The following is a 25,150-nucleotide window of genomic DNA, read 5'->3' on the forward strand; positions in this document are numbered from 1 at the left end:
TTGGGTCTCTGAACTCCTCTGAGAGTGCCCAACCGCTGGCACATTCTGGGATGAGAATCTGTCCTGCTGAAGCTGTTCTGCTTTGTAAGAATAATTAAATATTCATCGGGCCAGTGAGAGAACAGAAACAATTTGATAGCCTGGGGATTAAGCCTCTCCAATAAGACGAGGATACAGAACTGATCCAACTCCGATGCTGAACGGATATGAATCTAGGGTCACGCTGACCATGATCCTGGTTGTGTTTTCCAGTATATCAATATCGCAACCATTTTTTTTTTCCTTGTCAGCCCTGCTTATTTCTTTATAGAAACTGGTATCACATCACCTTTTGTAGCAGTAAATCTCCGTCGGCTAGAGTTATCCCCGTTTTTCGATGGGATCAGAATTGGGGCCATGGGCTCTTTAGCAATCCATCCTTGTCCCGGGTTAGCCTTTCTGAACCCCCAATTTGATAGTTGGTGCAGTGATGTAGAGGAAGTATAGCTTGATTATAGCAGTGTTATAGGAAACATTTTTTACTGTATGTCCAGTCTGTGGTGGTAATCTGGAGTCATACAGTAGGAGGGAACTGTAAACCTTTATTATGACATTAATAAAGCCAACAGTTTCTGTCAGACCTTAAGAAACCAGAAAATCACCACTAAACATCCATTCAAATGCGATGCTGCGTTAAGAAAAATCTTTACAGTTCTATGCTGAATTGACTTGATCAAATGACAAACTCATTACCGAGTTGTTCGAGTTTCTTTTGGTGTGGGGGGAAAAAAAAACAAAAAAAAAAAGAAAAAAGAAAAGAAAAGGGGACGATGTTTTCCAGGTGAAGATCGTTGGCAGGAAAGCAGTGCCTTCACACAGCCCCCTGCATCCCTTTGCTCTGAGCCCAAGCAGGCTGGGCAGAGCGCTGCACCCTTCCCGCTGCCTGGGGGCCCGGCCTGGGTGGCCAGACGGGGGTACCTCTCCCAGGGCTATTTTTACAGGATCCTAAAAACCCTCCACCCCGTATTCCTTCTATTCAGGACACCTTCTCTTCCGACGCCTGGACGTACAATCGCCCGGGCTTTCGTGACAGCACAGGCCGGTCACGCGCAGGGGAAAGGGTGCTGGGGGATGCCGTTGGGTTCCTCACGCGCTGCTTAGGGTACGGTAAATGAAGTGTTGGAAAGCGCCTCGCTCCTACGAAGCAGTAAAGGCTGCGTGAAACGAATGAGCCCCGTCTAAGTGGGAGAAGAAACTTATGGAGCTCTTCTCTTCAGCAGGTTCATTCATAACTTGGCACCGAGTGCTCCGCGGGGTAACAAGTTTAAAACACTTAGGATTTTTCTAGAAGAAACCTTCCCAGCAGAGAGGCGCGGGCGACTCCAGCTCCTGCTAAATTGAACACGTTGGGAAAGGCAAAGTAAATAAATCTTCCTTTCCAGCTCTCCAGAAGCTGCCGAGCAGCGGCGGCGCGTTTAAAAAGCCCCCCGCAACTTTTCCCGCGGCCGCTGAGCCCTTTGCATTCGGGGGAGATTTCACCGCCCCCCCACCCCGTCCTCGTCCCCGTCCCCGTCCCCTCCCCCGATGCATATGAAAGGCAACTCGACCCGCCTCCGCGGGGGGCTGCGCGCTGCGGGACCGGCCGCGGAGCCACCGCCGGCCGGGCGTGGGGGGGTGAGGGGGGGGGGGGGGCGCGGCTGCTCCGCGCCGTTCCGCGCCGCTCCGCGCGGCGGCGGCGAGTCCGGTCCGCGGCGGCGGTCCGCGTTTTGCGGGCGGCCGCTGTATTTCCCGGGCCGTCCATGGCTCGGTGCTGTTGGCTCTCTCTCCGTCTGATCGGCGCAGGCTGCGCGGGGCTCCCTACGGGATCAGAGCGCTCCCCCGCCGGGACTCCACTCCTCACATCCTCCTGCTGGGACTCAGCTACATTTCCAGCCAAGCCTGGCTTTATTATGTGTGTCTGCACTGCAGCCCCAGCAGCAAGATCAGGAGGAGGAAAAGGAGCCAGGACAAAGAAAAGAGAGGGAGGCTGGCGAGAGCTAAAGAAAATAAAAACCCAGGGCAGCAGCGGCAGCAGCGGCAGCAATGAAGGCAGGAGCGGTGCCACCTTCCAGCGAATAACCCATGGAGGCAGCTAGCGGCCCCGGCATCGATGCAAAGAAGCACTTACCTTGTTCCGCGAAGTGCGTGCGTGCAGGGGAAGGCGGCGGCGAGCGCGGCCGGCCGCGGGGAGCCCACCCGCCCGCCCGCCCAGCTCCGCGCCGCGCACGGCCGGCCGCGCCGCGCCGGGGACACCGGCCGGCCGCCCCTCGGTCCCCGCGGCCAGCATAAAAAAGGACTCGTCGCCCTCCCCGGCCAGCGGCGGGGGCGAGGAAGGGAGAGGCGGCCGGGGGCGAGCGGGCAGACAGGGAGGGAGGGGGCCGAGCGCGGCCGGGGGAGGATTTAGAAACATCGCAACAAGGTCGCACCCCCGGAGCGCCCCGGATCGCCGGGGCCGGTGCTCGTCGTGGGTTTAGACACTTCATTCTCCCCGCGCGCCCTCCCCCACCCCAAGCCCAGGGACCCCGCGCAGGGCTCTGCTTTTTTTTTTTTTTTTTTTCCTCCTTTTTTTTTTTTTTTTTTAATTATTATTCCGAAAGTGCGAGCCGGACTGAGAGCCGCAGGGCGCCTGCAAACTTTAAAGAGAACAAAAAGGCGGGTGGGGGCGCGGGCCGGGCTCGCTTTGCGTCGGTATTTGCACATCCAAGGGGGGGGGGGGGGGGGGGGAGGAAGGAAGGGGGGGGGAAAAAAAACCGGGGGAAAAAATTGCAACTGTTGCGCCTGTGATTTTATTTTTTTTTTTTATTTTTTTTTTTTTCCCCGGGGGGAAGGTGCCCGAGGGGGTGGAAAGAGGAGTTGAACTTGCCGCATTGCAACAGGCAAAAGAAGTGAGAAAAATCAAATAATCGATCCCGCTGCTGCTGCTGCCGCTTCGCCTCGCAAAGTTTGGAGGCGGGGGGGGGGGGGTGGTGGTGGTGGTGTAGAAGAGAGAGAGAGGGAAAGCAGGGAGAGGAAGGGAAGGCAGGGACGGGAGGAAGACGAGGAGGAGGAGGAGGACGAGTCACGGCGCCCGGACATGTCCAGGAGGAAGCAAGCCAAGCCCCGCTCGGTGAAAGGTAAGGCATCCTCGGCCGGCCCCCGCAGCCGCCGCTGCCGCCCGGCCCCGGGCAGCCGCCTCCGCCGCCGCGACGCGGCCAATCAGGGCCGGGGCCCGGCTTGGCGGGGATTGCAAATCCGCCCCCCCCCCCCCCCCCCCCCCGGGTACGGGGCCGGTGGTGGAGGGGTCCCCCCGATCTGACCCCCCCCCCCCCCCCCCCGGAACGGACGGCGGGCGGGCGAGCTCCCCGCGCGGGGCGAATGCCCCGCGCGGGGAGCTCGCCCGCCCGCCGTCCGTTCGGGGGGTGTGTGTGTGTGTGGGTACCCCGGTGCCGGCCGAGACTCGTTAGCGACACGTGTCGCGATAATTGATGAAAGAAGCCGGTAGCATCGTTGAGGCGGGGAGGGAGGAAAGTTTTCGCGGTGATGCTCGGGCGCGGCGGTGCAACAGTGGGCTGGGGAAAGGGGAGGAAAGGGAGCACACTCGTGTTTTAGCCGGTTAGCTTGGATTTAATGTTTCTTTATGATTGGGAATAGTAGCGCCGTCTGTTTCCTCCCGCTGTCCAATGCGCGTAAGGGTGGTGAAAGAAGGGAAGAATTAAAAGCGATTTGATAGATAGGGGTTGAAAACTTGCTTGGGCTCGAAGAGACAATGGCCAAATTTAGTAAGAGCTGCGTTAATAAACGTGAAACTTCGCGTATTCTTCACCGGCCACAGCGAAGGGGTGTTTAAAACCGCCTGTTTACCTCCCTAAGAAAACAGCTGCTGGCGAAACGTAAAGGGAGGGCCGGGACCAGCCCCGCGCCCTATTGCACGCCTTGCCAGCTTTTTGACTTTTAAGTGAATGGGTGCGAGAGAGGAAGGCGTGATTTCTGAAGCCTTTCGCTCCCAGCCACGAGGAGGTTAGCTGATGTTGGGTAAGGTTTTATTGTCCTCTGCACAAAGCAAAACTCAGCGGTTCGGGGGCTTTGTTGTAGAAGCACAAAAGGATCGTAACTTTGGATGCCCGAAAGATGAAACAAAAAGTCTTAAAGCGTTTGTAAATAAATAACTTGTGGGTGGAAAAAATTAGCGTGCAGTTAATAGACCAGCTAAAGAACGAATTGAAACCCCATCCAGGGCCATTTTACGGCTTTTTTTGGTGAAATATCCACTCTTTAACAGATGACTGCAATGTAAGTCGTACGTGCTTCAAATGTTTATGAAGTTTTTGTAAAGTCAGTCCTTCTTCTTTATACAAAAGCCTTAATCATTTTTTCGGCCAGACTAGCAGTACCTTTTAGCATTGTGCTGGGGGGCAGGTTTGCAGCGTGGCGTTTGACCCTCCGCAATCCTGGACGATCTCTGCTAAAGGAGCTACTTCAGTAATTGGTAGATGAACGTTACAGTCCGTGGGCAGAAGAAAGGGCAGAGCTAGAGCTATTTCTAGGGGATGCTCCGAAATACATTGTTTGAAACTAAAAGGATCGCAGTTTGAGGACAGTGATGCAGGCCTCGGGTCATGACTTCCCTCGGATGAGGGGATCACGTTTAGCGGCCAGGCCTCTGGAGTTTAAAATATTTTTCTGTGCTATAGTGTCACATTTAACGTTCAGGAAATAGCTCTCCGCCAGTGAAAAGCATGTTTGCTCTAGAAGCCCAGTTAGTAAACATTGGCATCTCATGCCATAATAACGGTAAGATATTTACCATTTACTAGTCATTTGTTTTCTGCCTCATTACTTTTAAGGCAGCAATATCTCTCACAAGGGGTTGATACTTTATAATGAAATTTTGACCCTAATTCTGATGCAGAACTGATCCCTATTTACAAGAGCATTTTCATGAATCGAAGCAGGTAACTTACTGGCAAGTCACAGCTAAGAAACATTATCCCTGTAATGTAGAAATATCTAGAAGGTCTTTGCAACAGTGAGCTGGGTGAAGCTCAGTTTTTAAAGATTCTAAATATTTCTGTAGTCTCCAGGCACAAAAAAAAATATGTGTTTTCAGCTTCAGCATAAACTGGCTGTAAATTACAGGTCTTAGCATGAGCTGGCTCACAGGGAGTCTAAGGAATGAGCTGAATCTGGGTGAAATTTTGGATAATAGGAGGCAACTGGTATGTGTATGTAGGATAAAGCATTTCTTCCTTTCCTTCTATTCATCCACATCGTCTGCTTTTAAAAAGTCTGTCATATACATTTTGTGGTCTAGGGAGCTGGCAACCCAGTAGATTGCCACAGTACACGTTTCCATGGAAATAATTGAGATGTAATAAATAAAGGCACTCTGAGGTCACAGGTTTCCCAATTCAACTGAGAAGAAAACAAGCATAAATTATGTGGATATACGTGTAGCATTTAGGACTTAAAATAATTTACCCTTTTTCTCTTTTCCGTATATTTATTTCACTTTGTATAGCAGCTTTGCTATTTATTAACCACTACTGAGGTTTGTGCATCCTTTTTCATTCAGAAAGATTACTCACTAAAATAGAATCAGTGATGAAAGGGATTATTCTGCATGCAAAAGGCAAGTTGCCTGCCTGTTAACTGGGAGCGATGCTGACTTTAAAGAAGTGAGTGACTTGTGACAGAAGTATCAAATGCTGACGACTCTTAGAGGCACGTTATTTAAAATGAAGTGGTTGCAAACCAAAACTGGATGCCAGCAAAGCTGCAGGTCATGTGGCCTCTGTGCTGTATTATCGGGTCTCAGGTTCAGCCCGGCAGAAACTTGCAGTAAATCCTGCAGCTGTAACTCCAGCAGTAGCCCTGGACTATCTATCCCCTGATGCGGGATTTATGATTTGCAATACAATATGCTGATTTGTTTTGACCATTAGTTTGTGCGAACTTGAAGATATTAACCTCGTAGCCGGCGGTTGGGGATGAAGTTCTACTTGTCTTAAAGGAAGGCTGTTTCAGATGGATGGACGGAGTGAAAGTAGGAGGGGTCGAGTCTTTGTTGGCTTACAAAATAAACGCCTCGGTAACAGTGTGGTGGTAGCAATGGTGGAGTAAACCACCGGCCTGTTCCGAAGCTTTACTTCACATCACAGGCGAAGCCCATGAAAGTAATTTTCCTCGGCGCAGGCCCTTCTTTTGCCCTGCTGCCAGGAACCTCATCTGCTGAGGGCTTTTTCAGTTGTCTGTAAGGAAGGATTGTACCTTGCTCAGTGTCGTTAAAACCACGTGGTCCCGAGCCCCAGATCCATCACACAGTTGTGAACATCAAAACACACCGTCTGTCCCCCGTTACAAGTGATGGGAAGTGATGCCAACACCAACGTCCTTAAAAGTTTGTTGTGTGCTGCCAGCTCCGGGGAGCGGCTGGCACCCAGTCCGCTGTGGGGGCTGAGGAAGGCAGGCGTTCATCATTCCTGTTGATTAAACCGTGGCTTCTCATGCTACAACTTGGGGCCTTTGGAAGCGGTTCTGTAAAGTGAAGTGCTGAGATGCTGGTAACAGCAACTCGTTTCCAGGTTTCCAGTCCCGTGTAATTGTAATTGAGGAATTACTCGACTGCAATTTGTGGGGACTGGGCTCGCATTGGCACAAGGTTTTAAGCATCAGATGCACTTTGGTTGCTGAATTTGACAGTTCTGCAAATTGCTGTCAGCTTGCAGGGGTATTTTGTGCATAAACGTGCTAGTCGGTAATCAAACTGTTTTGCAAAAGAATGCGCTAATTAAGTCTAGATTTGTTATCCTACTTGAAGCTGCAGAATTGCTGTCATATTTTTTTGCTTTCAGTTGGCAAAAAATGCTGATAGAAACTTTTGATTCGCACTGTACCTGCCTCATTTGTGTCAGTCAAGAAGAGAAAAGGGGGGTTGCTCGCTACTTCCTTATCTGCAAAGTAAATAAAAATACTTCAACCATTTGCTGAGTTCCAATTAGTTGATTGCTATGAATGATCTTCTTTAAAGGAATTCTGTTTTACCTATCTGCTCATACAAAGGTTTGATTTTGAATGTCTTGTGAAAAGGATTCTCTTTGTCTTGATTGATGTCAAGAATAAAAGCGTGATGGTAATATCCCTTTGAAAGCTATTGTATTGTCAGCTCTGGCTGACAGCAGGAGGCCCTCCTAGTGCTATAGATTAGCGCTGTGAAAACACTGACATTTTCTTTGTTATATTGCTGTTGTTCTGCTTGCAAAGTCAATTATACAATGTCGGAGCTCAGTTACAGAGTTGACTGTGGAAGTAACAATGTCTTTCATACTTGTCTTAAAGATATAATTTTCCTTTTTTCCCAGTTGATAGAGAAGAACCTGAAGGTACTGGAACAGTACATTCTACAAATTAAATTTTGACAAGTATAATCATAATTGCCAAATACAAGAGACTTGCGCGATTATCCTTTAATTTTACAGTTCATTCAAGTTTCGGTGGAATTTTATTGATACAGTGAAAGCAGCAGCTAAAACTGATAAAACTCATATCAAATAAGATTACGCTCTTGATTGTTCTTTATCAAGTGTAGCTTTTGGGGGATTAGGAATAATTGGAGATGTTGGTGTTTCATTGTGGGGCTGGTGCCCCGAGAGCGTTTGAATCCATGCAGTATACTGAGCACTGCCTTCAGGGATTAGCCTGCAGTTTTTAATTTTTGCCTGTGTATTTTGCTACAAGCCTCGCAGCGTTCTCCCCTGAACTCCACAAGTCCCATTTTCCTGCCTTGCTCTCCCTCCGGTATGCTTTCCTGGATGGGATCTGGGTGGTATTTAACTGGTTTTACTGATTGAAACTCCTGCCGGTGTGCAAATACCTTTTAATTGTGGCCTGTTCCCATTGGTCTTGGCGAATATAACGAATAAACGTGGCCAAAAATTGAAAAGAGTGGGAAATGTAATGCAAAAGGTTTAAATATGAATGGGGAGAAAATAGAAATCTCGTATTTTTAGTGGTGCTACGTCTAAAGCCATCGATGAAAAACAACTACCATGTAACGGTAGTGGCTCTTGGAAAACGCCTCCTATTTTTTTACTTCAAAAATATTTGTGTACAATCAGTGCAAGTTAAAGAACATCATTCACTGCTGAATGGCTTCAGATGACACGTGCAAAAAAATAATCAGAGAGCTCTTGTTAGGACATTAATTGTAGGATTTCTAAATTACTATTATAAACTAATAGAGTAACAAAAGATTCCACAGTTACCAGTAATTTGTCAGGATTTATTTTGTTTTTCTTCAATAATTGAAAATTAATGTCTTGAAGTGAAAGCAGATGTTCATGCCATCCTCTGAATTGGATATAAAAATGATGTTTTGTAGATGCGTTAAGCTTGTGTAAATACAAATTGTCTTATCCTAGATGGGGCTTTGGCTTGGTTTTATCTATTGTTTGGTGCCAAATTAACTTTTAGGTTAAACCTGGGTAAGTGGTTTCAGCCTGGTTAAATTAACTAAGCCAAGTGCTTGGGGTGGCACCCAGTGATCTGTTACTATAGTAAATGTTTTAAAAAACCTACCTCACCTGCTGGCTCTGTGAATGCTGATACTCTCTCATACTGTAGAATTAATATTTACTTCTATTTTGATAAATGTGCTCTTGCTTGTTTACTCAGTTATTTTTACTGAACTGGTTAATTGATATCCTCCCTCCCAATTCCAATTTGTGAAATCAGTTTTAGTTCATTACAACACTTGAAAAATGCAAACCACTTTTTTTTTTTTTTAAAAAAAGAAATAATCTCTTGGTCTCGTGTTAGCCTGCAATCTCTAAAAGAGAATAAATTTCTTCATGTATTATAATATTCTCTTAAACAAAAGATTATTAATTAACCACAATAATTGAACTATCTTATGAAAATGCCTACATCAACCCCTCATCACTCCGTCAGTATTCTCCTTAAATGCCTCTGAAAAAGGATGGCTATTATGCTCCCTTGTATCCTAGTAAATGCGCTGGAGTAATGAAATACTAATAATATAAAACCTATTGCAGACTCCTGCTAAATCTTGACTGACAAATGGTGGTGGAGGGGAGGGTCTGGTTCTGGTGTGTGCGTTAGTGGACGTGGACTCGGAGGGTGCGGGTAGGAGCTGGAACCAAGTGAGGACCAGCTCCGAGCTCTCTGTAGCGTGTGCTTTTATTCAACATCCTTTTAGAGCCCAGAAGTAGATTCTTGTGCATTTTCTTCCCTGATGTCTATTAGTAAATGCAGAGAAGCACATTCCTTGTTCTCTTAGAGAAATAAGGTGATGCGAGTTTTAAGTACTACATCTTCTTGACAACACCTAGATGTATATATATGTGCAGCAGTGAATTATGGTGGTTTATTGGAGTCGCTTTATTCTAGGGAGTAGAAGGATGTGCAGATACTAAATGGTCTCTTGTGACGTTTCCAGCTACAGAAGGCTCGAGCTTCGACCTCTTGCAATGGTTTGTTTTGTAAAATGCAAACAAAGCGACCCAATGGGGTTGGAAAACTGGGGGATGCCGTTCAGAACGGGCTCACAAATCTCGTTGCGGTACAGCGAATTGGTGTATGGCATTAGCTTTCCCCTGTATGACTTATTTTGGATAGCACTGCAAAAGCCATCTGAATCTAGCAATAAGTAGCTTCATTATATTGTTTGCACTTGCTTAGAAAGAAAACCTTTTCCTTTCTAGCCACAGATTAGGCAACAGAAAGACCAATTTGCAGAGCTTGTAAATGCCACTTGTTAATCAGATGCAGTACAATTATTAATTTTTTTCTTTTCCCCCTTGGATGTATTAAGTCAACTTTTTAGCTTTTTATGTAATTGAAATTTGCCCTTTTGTTACCTGGGCATGAATTATTTTTGAAATGTTGTCATTACCCACCCCGCTGTGAGGTTTATCTCTTCTGTTCATCCTAATTAAATAAAACATACTGTTGTTCGCCAGTCTCATGTTGAAGTGAATTACCTGCCTGAAGGCTCGCGCTGGTGTTGGGCATGCTTGTTGCAGCCGCAGCCGTTGACTAACGCATTTACTTTTAGATTTTCATTTCAAAGGGCTCAGTTTGTGCAGTGTGACAGGTGAATGGTGAATGCTTTACAGGACTTTCAAGAGCTGAACAAACAGTAAAGGACTTATTGCTGCCACAGTGGAGTGGCAAGTACAAATGTAAGGCAGCCTTTGTGGCAGAGGAGTGTTTCCTTTGCTGGATAAAGGCCACTCAGGAGACCTGAAGGGCTCGCTTGGGTATGCTGGGGGTGAAATAATCTCAGTCGTTGTCTCATTTAAACCCACCCTACCTGCGTGTTCTCCTGGGCAATTTCTAGTGGGGTTGAGCTTGGCTCTCTTTGTAGCATCACCCGCAGTCATGTTCTCCTTGAATCTGGTACTGATAACGAAGGCTGCTTCAGAAGTGTAACAGTTGGAGTTTCTTTGCACGGAAGTTGTTTCCAGTTCATATTAGAGAAGTAAACAATGCGTTGAGGTTTTAAAGTGAAGCAGAGGGAAAGGTCCCTGCTTGTAGAGAAACAGTTTGTTTAAGCCTCTGATAGCGCTACAGAAAATGCGTTGCTCACTAGTGAAATCCTGTTATGAGTAAAAGTACAAGAGTTAACAAGTCGCTGTGCTCCAGTCTCTGTTGGCTAGGCTCTGGAGGTTTGGTCAAATGTGGCCTAATTCTGCTTTCCAAATATTAAAAAAAATTACACAGAGGGCAAAAAGACAAGTTCTTAATATGCATATCCTGGGAAAATCCTAAACCAGTATTTTTACCCCCTCCAGTCCCAAGGCTAATCAAAATTCCTTTGTTTCCACATCTACCACTAAAATATATGCCTCCCTTGGTTGTCTGCTGACTGTACAAGTTTAACCGCTCAATTGATTGGACTCACAAAAGCTGTTACTGGGTTTACATAACATTTGCCTACAGGTAATCTAAAGACAGGGGTGAGGCTGCAAGCAACCTCCACCAGGACTGGTACTTAAATTAGCAGCTCTGCTGATTTCTTGATGATCCTCACCTGGCTGAGCTGAGGGTTTTCTGGGTTGCCACTGAGGCAGGTTAGCCAAACCTTCACTTGATGATTGCTGGAACTTGCTTCACATGGTGGTGAAGCGAGTGGTAATGAAGATAAAGTTAATAAAGACATATTTGGCCTGCCCTTTGAAAAGAGGGTGTTTGCTGCAACGCAGAGATGAAGTCCTGCACTGAGTGAGCATCCAGGACCCACTTTTGCAGTTTTCGGGGTGAGTGCGATTTTTCTCCTTGACACTAATTGGAGCTGGATTGGAAGTTTAAATGTAAGCCAACGGCGTAAGTCCAAGCTCCCTGAATTTGCTGGAGAGCTAATGGTGTTAATCAAGATCCCTGTTGATGTTGGAGGACTGTGAGTATCCCTAGACTTATATCGGTCACGGAGTGAAACCTCTGTCTTGTTTTGGTGGTAGTGTTTCCTGCTGACCTTAGTGGGGATGGGATTTTATTCTCATTTCTTGCATTGCAATTGAAAGAGCAAGAGAAGCAAAGAGATTGGATAGGAATAGTCACTTGGCATTCAATGCTGCGGAGAGCATCTCCTGCTTCTTCTGCTGGCTCTGTGAGATTGCTGCTGGGAGGATTTCTAGGAGAGCACCAGGAAGGTTCACAGTGCAGAGGATGCAGCAGTGCTGTGGGAGCTCCCTGATGGCACTGTGGGAAACCCCAGAAACGTGGGTTGTGTTTAACATCTGTTAACGTAAGCAGGTACGGATTTATGTGAATGAAATTGACTGACTGTGATTCTGCATCCTTTCAATCTCCTGTCCCCCAAAAATGGAAAACTAAAAGGAGGTAGAGAAAACACACGGCAGAAGGATGAACTTAATACGTGGGGAAGGAGAAATGCTAAACAGAGAAAGATGGGGGGAGGGGGGAGAAATAGGAAAACTCAGAAACCTGTTGCTGACGTTTGAGTATGGAGGGTGCCTGATGATTAGATGCAAAGTTTTGGCACAGAGGTTTACTTACCTGGAGCTGCCTATATTACTTTTAACTTTTAGTTTAAAGACCAAGAGAAGGAACAGATCTGAAAAGTAAGTCCAACTCCATGGAAAAGGGTATGGTTAAGCATAAGCAGAAAACACTAGAAATGTAAAACACCTAAATGCGGGAGCTTTTCTGCTCCTAATAGTGCCAGTGCTTTCCTATCTGGAGGAGTGTATTTGTTGTGGTTTATAGTTGTCTTCTGTTTAATATAGAGAAATTTGAAGACAACAGGGATTGCAGTCGTTAATTCTGGAAGTTTCACCTGTTTTATCATCATGGCAGCATCTGAACTTGGCCTGTGAGGACTCCTGATTCAGGTTCAGGGTTTTGAAAGGAAGAGGAGGTCAGGGTGGTAACTGGAAAAAGTAGGCTTTCAACGCTTGTTATGTGAATGCATGTAAATACGTACAATGTATGATATGCGTGAAAGAGAAGGTCTAGAGGAATAGGTAGTATCTTTTGTTAGACCAACTGACATGGTTGCAAAATGCAAGGAAGTTTTTCCGATGCACAAGCCTGCTTTCTGTGCTGAAAAAAAGCAGCAGCCTTCTGGCTATTTTGCTTGATAGGTAAATGCAGCTTTGCTTTAATTTACTTATTCAAGCTCTTACTCAAATTCCTTTTGCTTCATTAGATTACTCACATGAGTAAAGATATACTGGATTGCATAGTAGTGCCAAGCTTGTATATTATTTATTGCTGAATTCTGTGGATGCATTTCAGTCGGGTAATTTGCTCGTGGCCTCCTTTATTTCTAGGGAAATGGCATGCCTTGCCCTTCATAATTTCTTTGCTTTTACTGACCAGACTGTTCCCCCAGAGGGCATGTGGGATGTGGCAGAGTATTGAAAATACTGGGATGGAGAAGTAGAGAAGGAGGGCTGTGTGTGAATTACACCTTAGATATGTTGATGCTAGGTTTATATGGCTAAAATGGTGTGTTTCTGGCAGTGATACTTTGTGGGGAATGTAGTAGGCAACTCTGGGTGAGCAAGTTGTTACCCTGAGATGATTTTTTTTTTTTTTTTTTTTTTTTTTAGAGATAAAGAAGTACTTTCAGTCTAATTCTGAGCATCCTTTAGGAGTATGGTACAATATATTATGAGCCATTTTAAAATGAAACTGTGAGTGCTTGTCTTTGGATCTTGTACACAGAGTCTCACCTAATGCTCGTGTATGAGTCCACTGATTTGATTCCCTTCATATCAAGGGTGTTTTCTTTGCTAATTTCTTTCCTGCTTGATAAAGGATAAGTGAGATTTGTTTTAAAGCTCCCAGTTGGTTTATTTTGATTACTATTTTTGATCTTAAATAAACATTCAACAGAGAGCTGCTGTTTTTATTCTTCTTGCTAGAATACCGAATAAAAATCAGTAATAAACCTGAACTTAAAGGTGAGGGTCTGAAAAAACCCACCCCTGAGAGATGCTTGGCAGAGCTGTGGTGTGACTGGTTTCCAGCGCACCGAGGGGTGCTGGGGAGCGGGGAGCTGCCAGGCCCTGCCTGCAGAGCCCTGCCTGCAGAGCTGCCAGGCTGTGCAGCCGGGTGTCCCTGGCTGCAGCGGGAGCTGCTGCTCCAGAGACCTGGGGGGACAAACCCCCCCTGCAGTTGGCAGAAAGATGCTGCTTCAGTGGTGGGGCCGTTAGTGGCACACAGGCAGATCTCCTGCGAGCGGGGTTTGCGGGGTGCTCTGACGTGCACCAGGAATTCACTCGAAGACCAAATGCGTATTTTCATAAAGAGGTATCTCAGCTATGATTTTTTCCTCCTTGCCAGTGGGTCTGTATTCAAAATGTGGCTCCAAAGAAAATGCACAGAAAAATGAGCTTTTAATTTGTCACCTGCTGCTGAACCACCCTGTCCTCCTTGAGATGCCAAGTTGTAAATGAGGTTTTTGTATCCCCGCACACGGCCATCCAAGAAATGTTCTGTGTGTCGTAGCTGTCAGTGGCACAGCTGAAGACATCAGACCGGTGGCTTAAAACCTGCCGCTGTCTGATTGGCGCAAGCAAAGCCAACACAGTGCAAAACCCGAGCAAACAAAAAGGCAGGTAGAGAAACTGTTGTCTCCAGTGGCTGGGGAGGTACTGGCTGCCTCCAGAGCAGGGGCTGCTCGAAGCTTTCTGTCCAGCAGTGTTGAGGAAAAAGGGGCAAATTTGTTTCTTTGTGCTATCACTCGGAGTGCTGTTGGAGAACTCCCTTTAAATTAATCTATATTGGTTCTACAGATTTTTATTTTGGAGGATAGTGTCTTGTCTGATTGCACATCCTACGGCCTCTTCCGCCGTGTGTATTTGTTCGAGCACCGGGGGTAGCAGGTATCCCAGCTGACAAATGCAGCTTGTCTGCTAGCAAACCTAAAACCACCTAATGAAAGCTTATCTTGAGGTAGAAATCAAGAACTTTGGTTTTTAATCTGCAGACAGGTGATGATGGGTTGAAAGAAAACTAGCCCAAGTCTGGGACCAGCAGGGAAACTGGCTGTTCCCAGTGCCCCTCTACCCAGGAGAGCAGCCGCTGCTGTTAGAGCTGCCCCGGCCAGGCACACGCAGCCACCCTGCTATTGATTAACCCGCTGAAAATTAATAATAGTAGGAAATAATCCTGTCTTACATGAAGGAATTATTGTGCATAACTAACCTTTTGACACTGCCCTCTCTGCTTTCCTTCTGTTCTGTTTTCTTCCTAATAGCAGTAGCCTGTGAAAATGTCAGTGGAGTCACTTTAGCAGCTTTGCTTCCCTTCCCACAGCATCTCCCCTACCCTGGAGCCTGGGAAGCTTGAGAGTGTTTTGCTTTGAGGAATACCTACAGGTAGGTTTTCCTCCCTGGGTGGACCTGTTGACTGGTTTTTCCTCCCTTGAATCTTTGCTGGTTTTGCTCCTTGCAGTTATGGAAAACATAACTGCAAACCCAGAGTGTGTTAGCAGAGCTCCCCGGCTCAGCTGTGCATTTGGGGAGGGAAGAAGGCAGGGGAGGAAAGGGTAGGACATGGCCCGCCTGTGGGATGATGTGTCCAGAGTCCAGCCTCGGCCACTGCTCAGCTCACGGTGGGATCTGCCGAGGCGACGGCAAGGAGACGGAGTGGAATTGTCCTGCTGCTTTGGGAAGCTGAAGGCTGCTGGTGCTCTTATTAGAGGGAATTTATCTGCTCTTCTGTCTTTCTTGCTGTCTACTGCTGGCTTGACTCGATTTTCTTTTATTGGCACATCCCAACAGGTTTGTTTTCTTCTGAAGATTTTTTTAATTTGATGTTGCCATGTTGGAAAAACACACACCAGCCCCTGGCTTAAATGCAGTCTGCAAATCAGCATATGTTAAACCCCACTGCTCTGGAAGGGAGCGTGGAGATGAATCCTGGTTGGTTTGGGGCTGCTGTTACCTTATGGTTAGCCTGTGAATCTCTGTTTTTTGCCTCCTGGCACAGTCCCATGGCTGTGCCCACTGCTGCCTGAGGTGAGGGCTGATCTGATGGGTTTTGTTCTCCCTCCGTTTCTGGCTCCTTGTCCTGCTGCCTACCTAGCAAAAGACTCTCAGGAGCTGATTTTACTCGCCAGCCCATCAGAAAAGTAACCCTGTAGCTCTCCGCTGGCCACAGGCAGGTCTGGTGTGTGTCGAGGCAGGGCAGGCCAATTGTCCTGCAGTGTTCGAGGGCTATCAGTTTGGGTCAAACTTTTCTGAAAAGCGCCTCTGCTGGGGAGGCTAGACTGTGGCCGCTCAGATGGGATGTGGGTGTGCGTCCGTGTCTGCAGTGGGCCGATGGGCAGGTCTGTCCTGGTTTTGGCTGGGATAGGGTTAATTTTCTTTCTAGTAGCTGGTATAGTGTTATGTTTTGGGTTCAGTATGAGAATAATGTTGGTAACACACCGATGTTTTCAGTTGTTGCTAAGCAGTGTTTATACTTAGTCAAGGATTTTTCAGCTTCTCGTGCCCGGCCAGCAAGAAGGCTGGAGGGGCACAAGAAGTTGGGAGGGGACACGGCCAGGGCTGCTGACCCAAACGGGCTAAAGGGGTATTCCATACCATGTGATGTCATGCCCAGTATATAAACTGGGGGGAGTTGGCCTGGGAGGGATCGCTGCTCGGGAACTAACTGGGCATCGGTCGGCGAGTGGTGAGCAATTGCATTGTACATCACTTGTTTTGAATATTCCAGTTCTTTTACTGTTATTATTGTCATTTTATTATTGTTATCATTATTATTTTCTTCCTTTCTGTCCTATTAAACTGTCTTTATCTCAACCCATGAGTTTTACTTCCTCCCCCTGCCCCGGATTCTCTCCCCTGTTCTGCTGGATGGGGGGAGAAGTGAGCGAGTGGCTGCGTGGTGCTTAGTTGCCGGCTGGGGTTAAACCACGACAAGGTCACAAAATCCTCGCCGATGTGTTCAAGAAATGACTGTTGAAGCAAATGCTCAAATCTACGGTGAAGAGAAGGATCCAAAACCATGGGAGCACAACCTGAAGAAGTTCACGGAAAGTAATGAAGAATAGGCTCAAGTTGCACAACTGCTTGCTGCTCGCTGCACTTTCCCATCCCCGTGAGAATCGTGTGTCCCAGCAGAGGCGTGAGCTGCGGTGCGCTCTGTGGTGTCCCACTGAGGCAGCTGGGTGCTGCTCTCTGGATGGAGATCCCAGCTGAGCAGGCAGCTGTGCTTCAAAAGCAATGCAAAGCAGGGAGAGAGAGAGAGAGAGAGAGAGAGAGCTCACGTTTGTGGGCAAGAGGGAGGACACCCAGGTATCGGAGTTTAGCCATCGTCTTTCACTGTTCCTGTGCTGGTGGAAGTTGCTGGTAGCAGCCTTGCGTGAGGCAGCATTGCTGGAGAACAATTTTCTTCTCTATTCTAACTTAGCGGAAATAATTCCACTAAGAAATTAGATTATGTATCTCAAGAAAAAAGGAGATGTGTTATTCTGCTTTCAGCTTGCACCATAGGCTGTGTCACCGTGGGGTGCATGTCACCAAGTGGGTGCTCCTGCTAATCCTGGCAGTTAAACACCAGCCGGTCCTCTGGCAGATGCTTGTCTGTCTCCCGCACTTGGATGACAGGAGGTACAATGGTAAATCCCAGCTCTTTTTGCCGCTTTATACAGGCTTTTTTTTGTTGTGGGTGAATTTTGACTATGGTTAACTCAAATACCACCGTGTCCCATGACCTCATGTATAGGCTGCCTCACATTTCTGGAGTTGTAATGTAGCAATGACTTTGTGAAGGACAAAGTCTCTGCTGCCCAAGACACCCAGTGTCCTTGGGCCCACCCAGCTGGTGGCTGGTCTGGCCTTCAGTGTTGCGGCAGTGGCTTGTGCTTGTTTGCGTTCTTATTTAGATGATTTCTGATGTGGCAAATTTTGATGGCTTTCCCTGATGGGCTATCTTCTCCACGTGCCTGCCACCCCTGCCTTGTTTGCTTATTTTTAGTCATAGGAAGTAAAAGAACTGGCTGTTTGCCAAAAAGGGAAAAAAAAACCCAAAAAACAAAACCAACCAAACAACGTTCCCCCCCCCCCCCAAGCAACCAGAACACTGTACCTTTTCTTGCTTTAAAAAAAAATTTCCTCGTAAGTGTAACAACTGATGTAGGCTTTTTAGTAGAAGCTTGTGATTCAATGTTAAACCAATAGCACATCAAAGAATAAAATAGGGTGGTTTCTTCTGTGTTTTCCTATTTATTATTAATCTTGTTCAGATTTGGGAAAACATTGTGGTGTGAAAATATGAAGAAATGTTGTCTCATAAAGGAATAAGAGAGTAAGATCTTTAACTCAGCGTGCTTGTGCAATAGCATTGGTTGGGCTGCAGTCTGGGCTCTCGAACAACCTTACTTGAAAAAAAAAAAGAGCTTTAACTTTTATAAATATATCTGTCTCTCTTTCTCTCTTTTGCAATACCTAACATACATTGTCTGTTCTGCTGTTAACTCCCTGATGCAGAATTCCTAAGTTTGGGCTAATAGAAAATTTGGAGGATTCTTCATTATCTGAACCTCTTGAGAAATACCAAATATGTTCCAGTAATTGTGGTGTAGTACAACAGGGAGTCACACTGGCAGTTTGTTGGAAAGGGTTTTTCCTGTAGTTATGAAAACCATACAACTATTAAAATCCCCAAAACTGAAACCATTGGGATTACTCATATACTTACAGTTAAGCGCATGCCTAAAGGTAGATATAGTCAGCATGCCATTTTTGACTTGCGTTTGATTCCTAGCTTGAGAATATCAGAAAAAAAAAAAAAATCCTCAATCACTTCAGTCTTGTGCAGTCTTTTTATTCTGTGCTTGCATGACTGTAGCACGCTGGGCTGTGGCTCATGACAGAAGCACCTAGGTTTGCTGTAAAGAAAATTATTAATAATAAAGAATGAAAAGTTTGTAAAATAGTAAGATATTCCAGGCTGTTAGAAGACACTCGGAATCAGATTTCTCCCTTCCTGCCTTCTCTTCTGCCTCTGCCACAGCTCCTTGATGGATGCGCACGTGTCACTTAATTTTATCTCTCTCTCTCCCCCTCTCTCACAATATTTTTCATCTTGGTTGTATGCAAAGGGGGTATAACATTTGTCCCTTGGAGAGTAGAGTGAATTTATTAAACGCTGTGAGATGCTGGAGAGGGAAAAGTGAAATGGAACACCAATATTATAGTTCAGGTCATAATATTTGGGTTTGCTTTGTGGTTGTTTCATCATCTCTGTTCAGGAGGATGTTTTATGGAATAGAATTAGCAGGAAAAACTAGAAAGTGATGCTTGCTTTATAGCTGCAGTATAGGGACTTTGGTCCTTCCCAGGCAATCTCTTACTGGAAGGCACTGGTTGCCTTGCTCTTCTGTCTGCAAGGTAGCAATAGTAACAGCTCTTGGTATTTCTTAGTTTCCCTCTTAAAAACTTCCTTTGATTAAATACTTCTTACCTTGTATGTGACTTTCTCTTAGAAGACACCGGCACGTGCCTATAAGTGTATTGATATATTATCCTAAGGAGTGAGTTAGCACACCTGTTCTTCTTATGAAACAAAATGTGTTTTGTGTCTATGAAACTGTCTAAACAATTTTCTTTGAGCCAGAATTTGGATATATGCAGGTTGTGGAGTATAACTAATACAAAAATGTTTCTGTTGCGCTGCTTTAAAGAAAATCCATTTGCACAAGTATCAATATGTAGGGGAATTTAATTTTAAAAACAGTTCCAGACACTTTGTAGAAAAATATAACGCAGTACATAAACTCATTTTAGTTACTACTTATTCTACCGTGTCCCATTAGTTGATGTTTACGCAGTGCTTTGAAAATGTAAAGCACTATATAAGTGCTTATTATTACCACATTATTATTATTCTCCCTCTTGAAAAAAGACCCTCTAGGGAGAGGGAGACTTGCTTTGCATTTCATCTGTAGCGCAGATCCCACAAGAAATATACCCATTTGTTTTGGTTTTTACATTCTTCCCTCCCCACTCCCACCTTTCTGGGGGAAAAAAAAAAAAAAAAAGTATTGTGTTTTAGAGGTTACAGAGCTCTTATTTAGTTTATGCTTGGTAACTACACCAATCAGAACATTATTTGAAGGCATATAAAAATCTTAAAATAGCTTTTTATTCCAGTCTGGGCAGTAAAATGAATTGCCACCCTGGTCTCGGTCCCTGTGGTCTGTGGGTGCTGCAGAGGCACCTTGCCTGGGCACTGAGGGATAAGCAGGACCTGGTGATGATGCCCTTTGCTGGGGTCCTCCTGCTTGGCCCATCTGCCAATGTGGGCCCAAGAAAAAAAAACACTCTGTAAAGGGAGTACCGGGACAGTGCCAACAGAGCCTTAGAAGAATTTCCTTCCTATAGGGAGGAAGCACTACAAGTTTTTCTGCGGTATCAGAGCTATTGTTTTTCCTTGTAAAGAAAAATTCGTCAATCCCTCATCTCCTTTACGGTCTTTTAACAGCAGCCCGTATCGCTGCAGGAGAACAAGCAGTTTAAGTTATTTTAACCCCTTTATCCCTTGAATCTTTATCATGAGAAGGACTTTTATTGGGCAATGTTAACCATTTACATCCTGAAATATGAGAGCAATTCCCTGTGCCTCTGCATTATATACTGTGCTGTACCATGGTGGAGGCTGTAATCATGGCTGATGAAATTCGGAGGTTTTTTTGCTGGGGTACCCCTACGCTTGCATTGTTGTAAGCTAGGGAAGCAGTAACCATAAGCCTCCTTTGGGTACAGCGAGGAACGTTTCACTCCTCTTCTAGTTTTACCTTTCTTAGGCTGTTCTCCAGTGCTCTAGTCCCTGCCTGGCCCCATGCTGGGTTCCCCGTGATGCAGCAGCTCCGCTTCCAGCGTTCCCTGCCCATCACTGCTGTCAGCTGCATTTTGGGAAGAGGTACACAGGAAAGGCAAAGAGGCCTCAAAAAATGCGCAGGATGGGAGACCCTGAAGATGATGTTTATTGCAGAGCATAACCTGACTTAGATTTGTCACTGGATTCGGCCCTCGGTTACATCACCGCACATGGCCACTAAATAATGAGGTCGCATGCGGCATTTCAGCCTGGTTTCCAGCAGAAATGGGGGTTTATGCAGCCATCCTTATCTGTGTGTGCATTCACACCTTTCAGTTGTGGTTCAGTCTGAGCTGGTGTCCCCCATCCATGGCAGAGCCTGGTGGTTGCTGGCAGCTGTAGTCCCAAACCTCTACAAACAACAGCAGGGTGAAAGAAGAGGGGAAAACCCCTGAAATTGGCTGGAAAGGCTTCAGCAAATGCTGAGCAGCCTGTGCAGGCGGGTACCTGCAGTACTGGCGTGGCTGCAGGAGAGGCTGCAGCACATGGGAGTGGGGATGCAGTGACAGGTTAGGCCAGTCCTGGTCGTGTTCAGAGCTCCCTTTTCTTCATTCATTCTTTATTTCTTTATTCGGATGCTTAATAGTTCAGCTGTGTGACTGACCACATTTCTAGGTGTTGTTGAAATCAAAGCTGAAGTGTAAATGTGGTCTGATAACTTAAACCTATGTATTATGTTATTATTTTATAAAGGGTTCATCAGCCTTCTCAGTGCTGGTTGGATGCTTTAGTTTCAGAGAGGCTGCGGGGACGTGCAGGGCAGGGATGGGGTTGGCATTGGCCGGAGGGAGGAAGGGATGGGAAGCGCTTTGTCCCTTACGTTGCATCCCTCCTGAAGCTGCCAGCCCTGAAATTACCGCCCAGGAAATTGGCCGTGGGCAAGTTTTGCTGTGCTCAGTGCCCAGGGACTCGTTGGTGTTGCAGTGGTAGTGGGATGGGTTGGCACAGCCTTGTGTCCCTCCCTGCTTCATTCCTTTCTAAATCGCAATTAATTTGGGGGTGGAGAAGTGTAAATTTTTGTAGACTGGAAGCTTAAATTCAGAGTGAAAACCAGTTCACTGGGGCAACCTGGATTGTTTGACTGATTGCAGATGAATGCCCGGAGACTGAGCCTGGGGCAGCAGGAGGTATATGTACTTGATATGGCTAAAAAGGACAAAAAAATGCCACAACTTTTCTTGCCTCTTTCAGTTTGAGCCTGCCAAGTTTGTAGAAACCTTATCAGCGAGAGCAGACTTGTTACTGAAGCCTGGCTCCAGGCAATGCCCAGCACAACCCCTGGGTGATGGAGGGCACTTGCCATACCCTGCAGAAGACTGACTGTAACTGGCAAAACTCCAGTGAGATCAAATTTATCTGCTGTGCCTTGGCAAAGGTAGTTACCTGCAATGGGAGCGAAAGTCATCAGACCTGTGTGCTTGTCAGGTTTCCTCGTGAGCACTCGTCCCTTCCCCTTGGGGTGTCATTTTCTACTTGTGTTTTAATGACAAACACGCCAAAATGGAAATGAAGGTGGCAGTCATTGCCCTCACTGTGGTATAAATCAGGGGTACAAGAAGTGGGGGTCAGCCTTGGGGCAGCCCTGTGGGGTGGGGCAGGTGCCACCAGTTCCTCGGTGTCCCCGCACCTCCCTGGAGGACAGGGGATGTCCCAGTCTCCCTGCATGCGCACCACGTAAACCCTAAACACGTGCAGGCACAAAGATGCTCCGAAACCACAACCAGTTTGTGCGGAGGTGAGGGAGAGCGAGCAAATACCCTGCAGAAAAGAAAGCACAGCTGCCCGTTTTGGCCACTGAGCCCTGGCCGTGATCGACCACACGTGGCCGTGCCCCAGGGGCTCCCGGGCAGCGGGCTGGCTCCCCGGCCGGCCCCTGCGGCGTGCGGCACGAACAGCCCGGGGCTGGGCAGATGGCTCCCTCCCGGCCGTGGGGGCCTCGCTCTTCTGGGAGCGAGCCCCGCTGAGACTGCAACAACAGCAACCCGGGAGCTGGGCAGATGGTCTACTGGAGGCCGCCAGGATAATTGCATCAGCTGGTTACTTCTGCAGCCAGCGGAGCCTCCTATTTGTACCGCTCTGCAATGATCCTGATTTTTTTTTTTTCTTTCTTCTTTTTTTCTTTCCTTGCCTTGTTTAAATTTATGTATTTTTTTTGTGAGGGGTGGGGTGAAGCTGGGGAGCAGCCATCTGCTGGAGGGGGTTGATGGCAGGGTTGGAGGAGCCTCCAGCAGCCGGGTGCAGACAGACACCTGAATGGGCGAGGGGACCGTGGCGGCCTCCTGCTCCTGCGCTGCCTGTCGCTCAGGGCTCGAATGATGTTGCAAAGAGAAGAGCTGGACCAGCACGGCCCTTTTCAGGCTGGGTGGTGCGCCGCAGTCTCGGTCTGCGTGCAGTGCACCTACTGGCCTCCACCTAAATTGCTCCACGTACCCGAGCTGCCGCTCCCTCCCTCGAGCGTGCCAGCCCAAGGTCTGAATAACGCAGCAAAGCCCCTCGGGTCCCATCTCTCTGCCTCCCCCTCCCTGGGTCAGCACCTCAGCGCTACTACTGCAGGAGGGCTGCCGAGATGGCCACTGGGGTTTCTGGGGCTGCTGTGTGGCCCTGGCTCGCCTGCCGCCCTCGCCCCTCCTTTTGGGCTGTTGTTACATAGACAAAAGATCTGCCTGTTCCTATCGGGGTCTCTTCTATTTATGGGGATTGCTGGCAGGTGTGGGCTCCACGGACTTTCTAAGCTGCAAAATATTTATGGAGGGTAGGTAAAGGTCCCCTGGAGATGGCCGGTGTCCCCCTGGTTGGTTCCCGAGTGCCTCGGTGCTCCTGTGCATCTTGCTCTGGGCTCGGCAGGGAAGGGGCCAGAAGCAATGAAGTGGCGCCTGCTGTTTGCTCGGGTTCATTTGCTCTGGTTTTAGCTCTCAGCACGGCACAGGTAGTTGCAGTAGAGCTGATCTCAACTTGCTGCTGACCCAGAGGTCCTGTAATCCCTAATAGTAGTAGGATTAGATTTTGTCCAGCCAAGTCCTCCTTTCCTTTCCCTTTTTATTTTTTTTTTCCCTTTGCAATACTTTACACCCCAGCTGGCATACAGTCTGCCTCCTGCCTCAACCCTTGCCTGGGTACTCCAGCTGCCAAGAAAGACTTGCCCTTCTTTTGGGAGAATCTTGTCAACCTGGCCCTCCCCTCTGTGCCATCCTCCCTGTCCCTTCAGCCCTTTCTGTGCACGAAATTGATTTTGGTGCTGTGAGCCTGGTTCTGCCCCCCTGCTCTCATTAAGCAGACAAAATCTCTCACCTTGCTTTCTGGGTGCACAACCGATTTCTGTGATGGTAATTTTAGGACTTTGGTTTGCAGCCATCTATCGGACTTTTCCACTGGCATGAATTTGGCAAAACTTCCCGAGTTCAGCTGGCTCTGGTGTGACACTGCTAGTCCTGAGCTTCCTGTTACAGTTTCCAAGAGGGATGGGACATACGGATGCGCTAAGGGTTCTTAAAGCACCGGATAAAGTCCACCTCCATAATCGGAGAGGGACTGCCCAAACTCTCCTCAGCTTCAGTCACTACAGCACTGTGGTGGATTCGGTTAGTGATGTGATGATACCAATATGAAAATGTTACATTGCCCAGTTGTGTGAAAGTCTTTTTATCTGCCATAGACTCCACATACACAGCTGCTGGTGTTTAACCAAAACTTTGCAAATCTCCCACCAGGGTCTTTCAGGATCAGTCCTTGTGTAGCCTTATTTTTTCTTTAGAAATTGTAGGTGTGTGTAATTATATGTATTTTTGAAAGCTCTAACTATGCCTCATTTAAACTTCTGCAAACGTCTTTGTGAGGCCAATTAAATGCCTGCAGAAGAAAATGATCAAAAAATGAAATGGGGAAATGTGCATTTACCCAGATAGAGCTTGCAAGCCAAGCAAAATGTTATGTTAGCCCAGCAAATGGGTTATTCAAGCAAAGTTCTACCAAGACAAACATTGGAGAGTCAAGGGTAAGTGAGTTTGGAAGCAATATGGGATGTGGCCCTCTCAATTCAGTTATCAGGATTGCACAGGTTGAGAAGATGTGGCTGATTTAAGGTCCGCTTGAAAATGGCATTAGAAGGACCCTGAGAAAAAGCAGTCCGAGCTGAATTTTTCAAGTGCTCTCCCCAAAATTCAATTTGGGGTCTGAACCTCTGCACCACTGGATTCTTTTATTTGAACGTATTTACTTGAGTATTGCAAAAGAGGTCAGTAACAATGAAGTCGGTGCAGCTCAACAAGAGAGAGGGATGTGTTATCGTACCCTCTGGAAGGCACAGGGCGGGCTATTTTCTCCTTTGGTCATGCCTGTCCAGCTCTGGGAAGAAACCTGCCCCTCAGGTGCGAGTGACTCCTGCCCATCCCTGCCAGTGCAGTGCTGGGGGCCTCACGCCGGTGCAGCTGCAGGGCTGGGGCACGGCGCGGTGCAGCGTCTGGCCCTGGCCGGCCCCGGCTGAGCAAGACGTGCGGGCGTTGTGGCAGCGCGGAGGGGTTTGGAGAGGAACAGCACAAACGCAGTCACAGGCTTAACACCTTCACTGTGTTTCAAGGAACCCAATTCTGCCGCACTGAATTTAATTCCCATTTAATTTCCATCGAAGTTAAAAGCAAAACTCGTAAGTAACTGGATTGGGCCCAGTGTGCTTGTAGTCTCTGCTGATGATGATCAAAAGCAATACTCTGTTTCTAATTTGAGAAGGATTTTTTTTTGTAAGTAGTTTAAAACAAGAGGAAACTGTCACATCCTGAGTGAC

At 47.0% G+C, this 25,150-nt stretch overlaps 1 protein-coding gene across 2 annotated transcripts in view; it reads left to right on the forward strand.

The window, feature by feature from the left end:
* Nucleotides 1–3,012: 3,012 nt before the first annotated feature.
* ZNF423 (zinc finger protein 423) overlaps nt 3,013–25,150 on the forward strand; it is a 237,221-nt gene continuing 215,083 nt past the window's right edge. For both annotated transcript variants that reach the window (XR_007506815.1, XM_049806953.1), the window contains exon 1: nt 3,013–3,131. Coding sequence is in view for 1 of the 2 variants with exons in the window: in XM_049806953.1 (XP_049662910.1) it covers nt 3,092–3,131 (40 nt within the window). In the remaining variant the exon portion in view is untranslated. The remainder of the gene's footprint in view (nt 3,132–25,150) is intronic.

The sequence above is a fragment of the Accipiter gentilis genome, chromosome 7 (assembly GCF_929443795.1).
Source record: "Accipiter gentilis chromosome 7, bAccGen1.1, whole genome shotgun sequence".
Lineage (NCBI taxonomy): Eukaryota > Metazoa > Chordata > Aves > Accipitriformes > Accipitridae > Astur > Astur gentilis.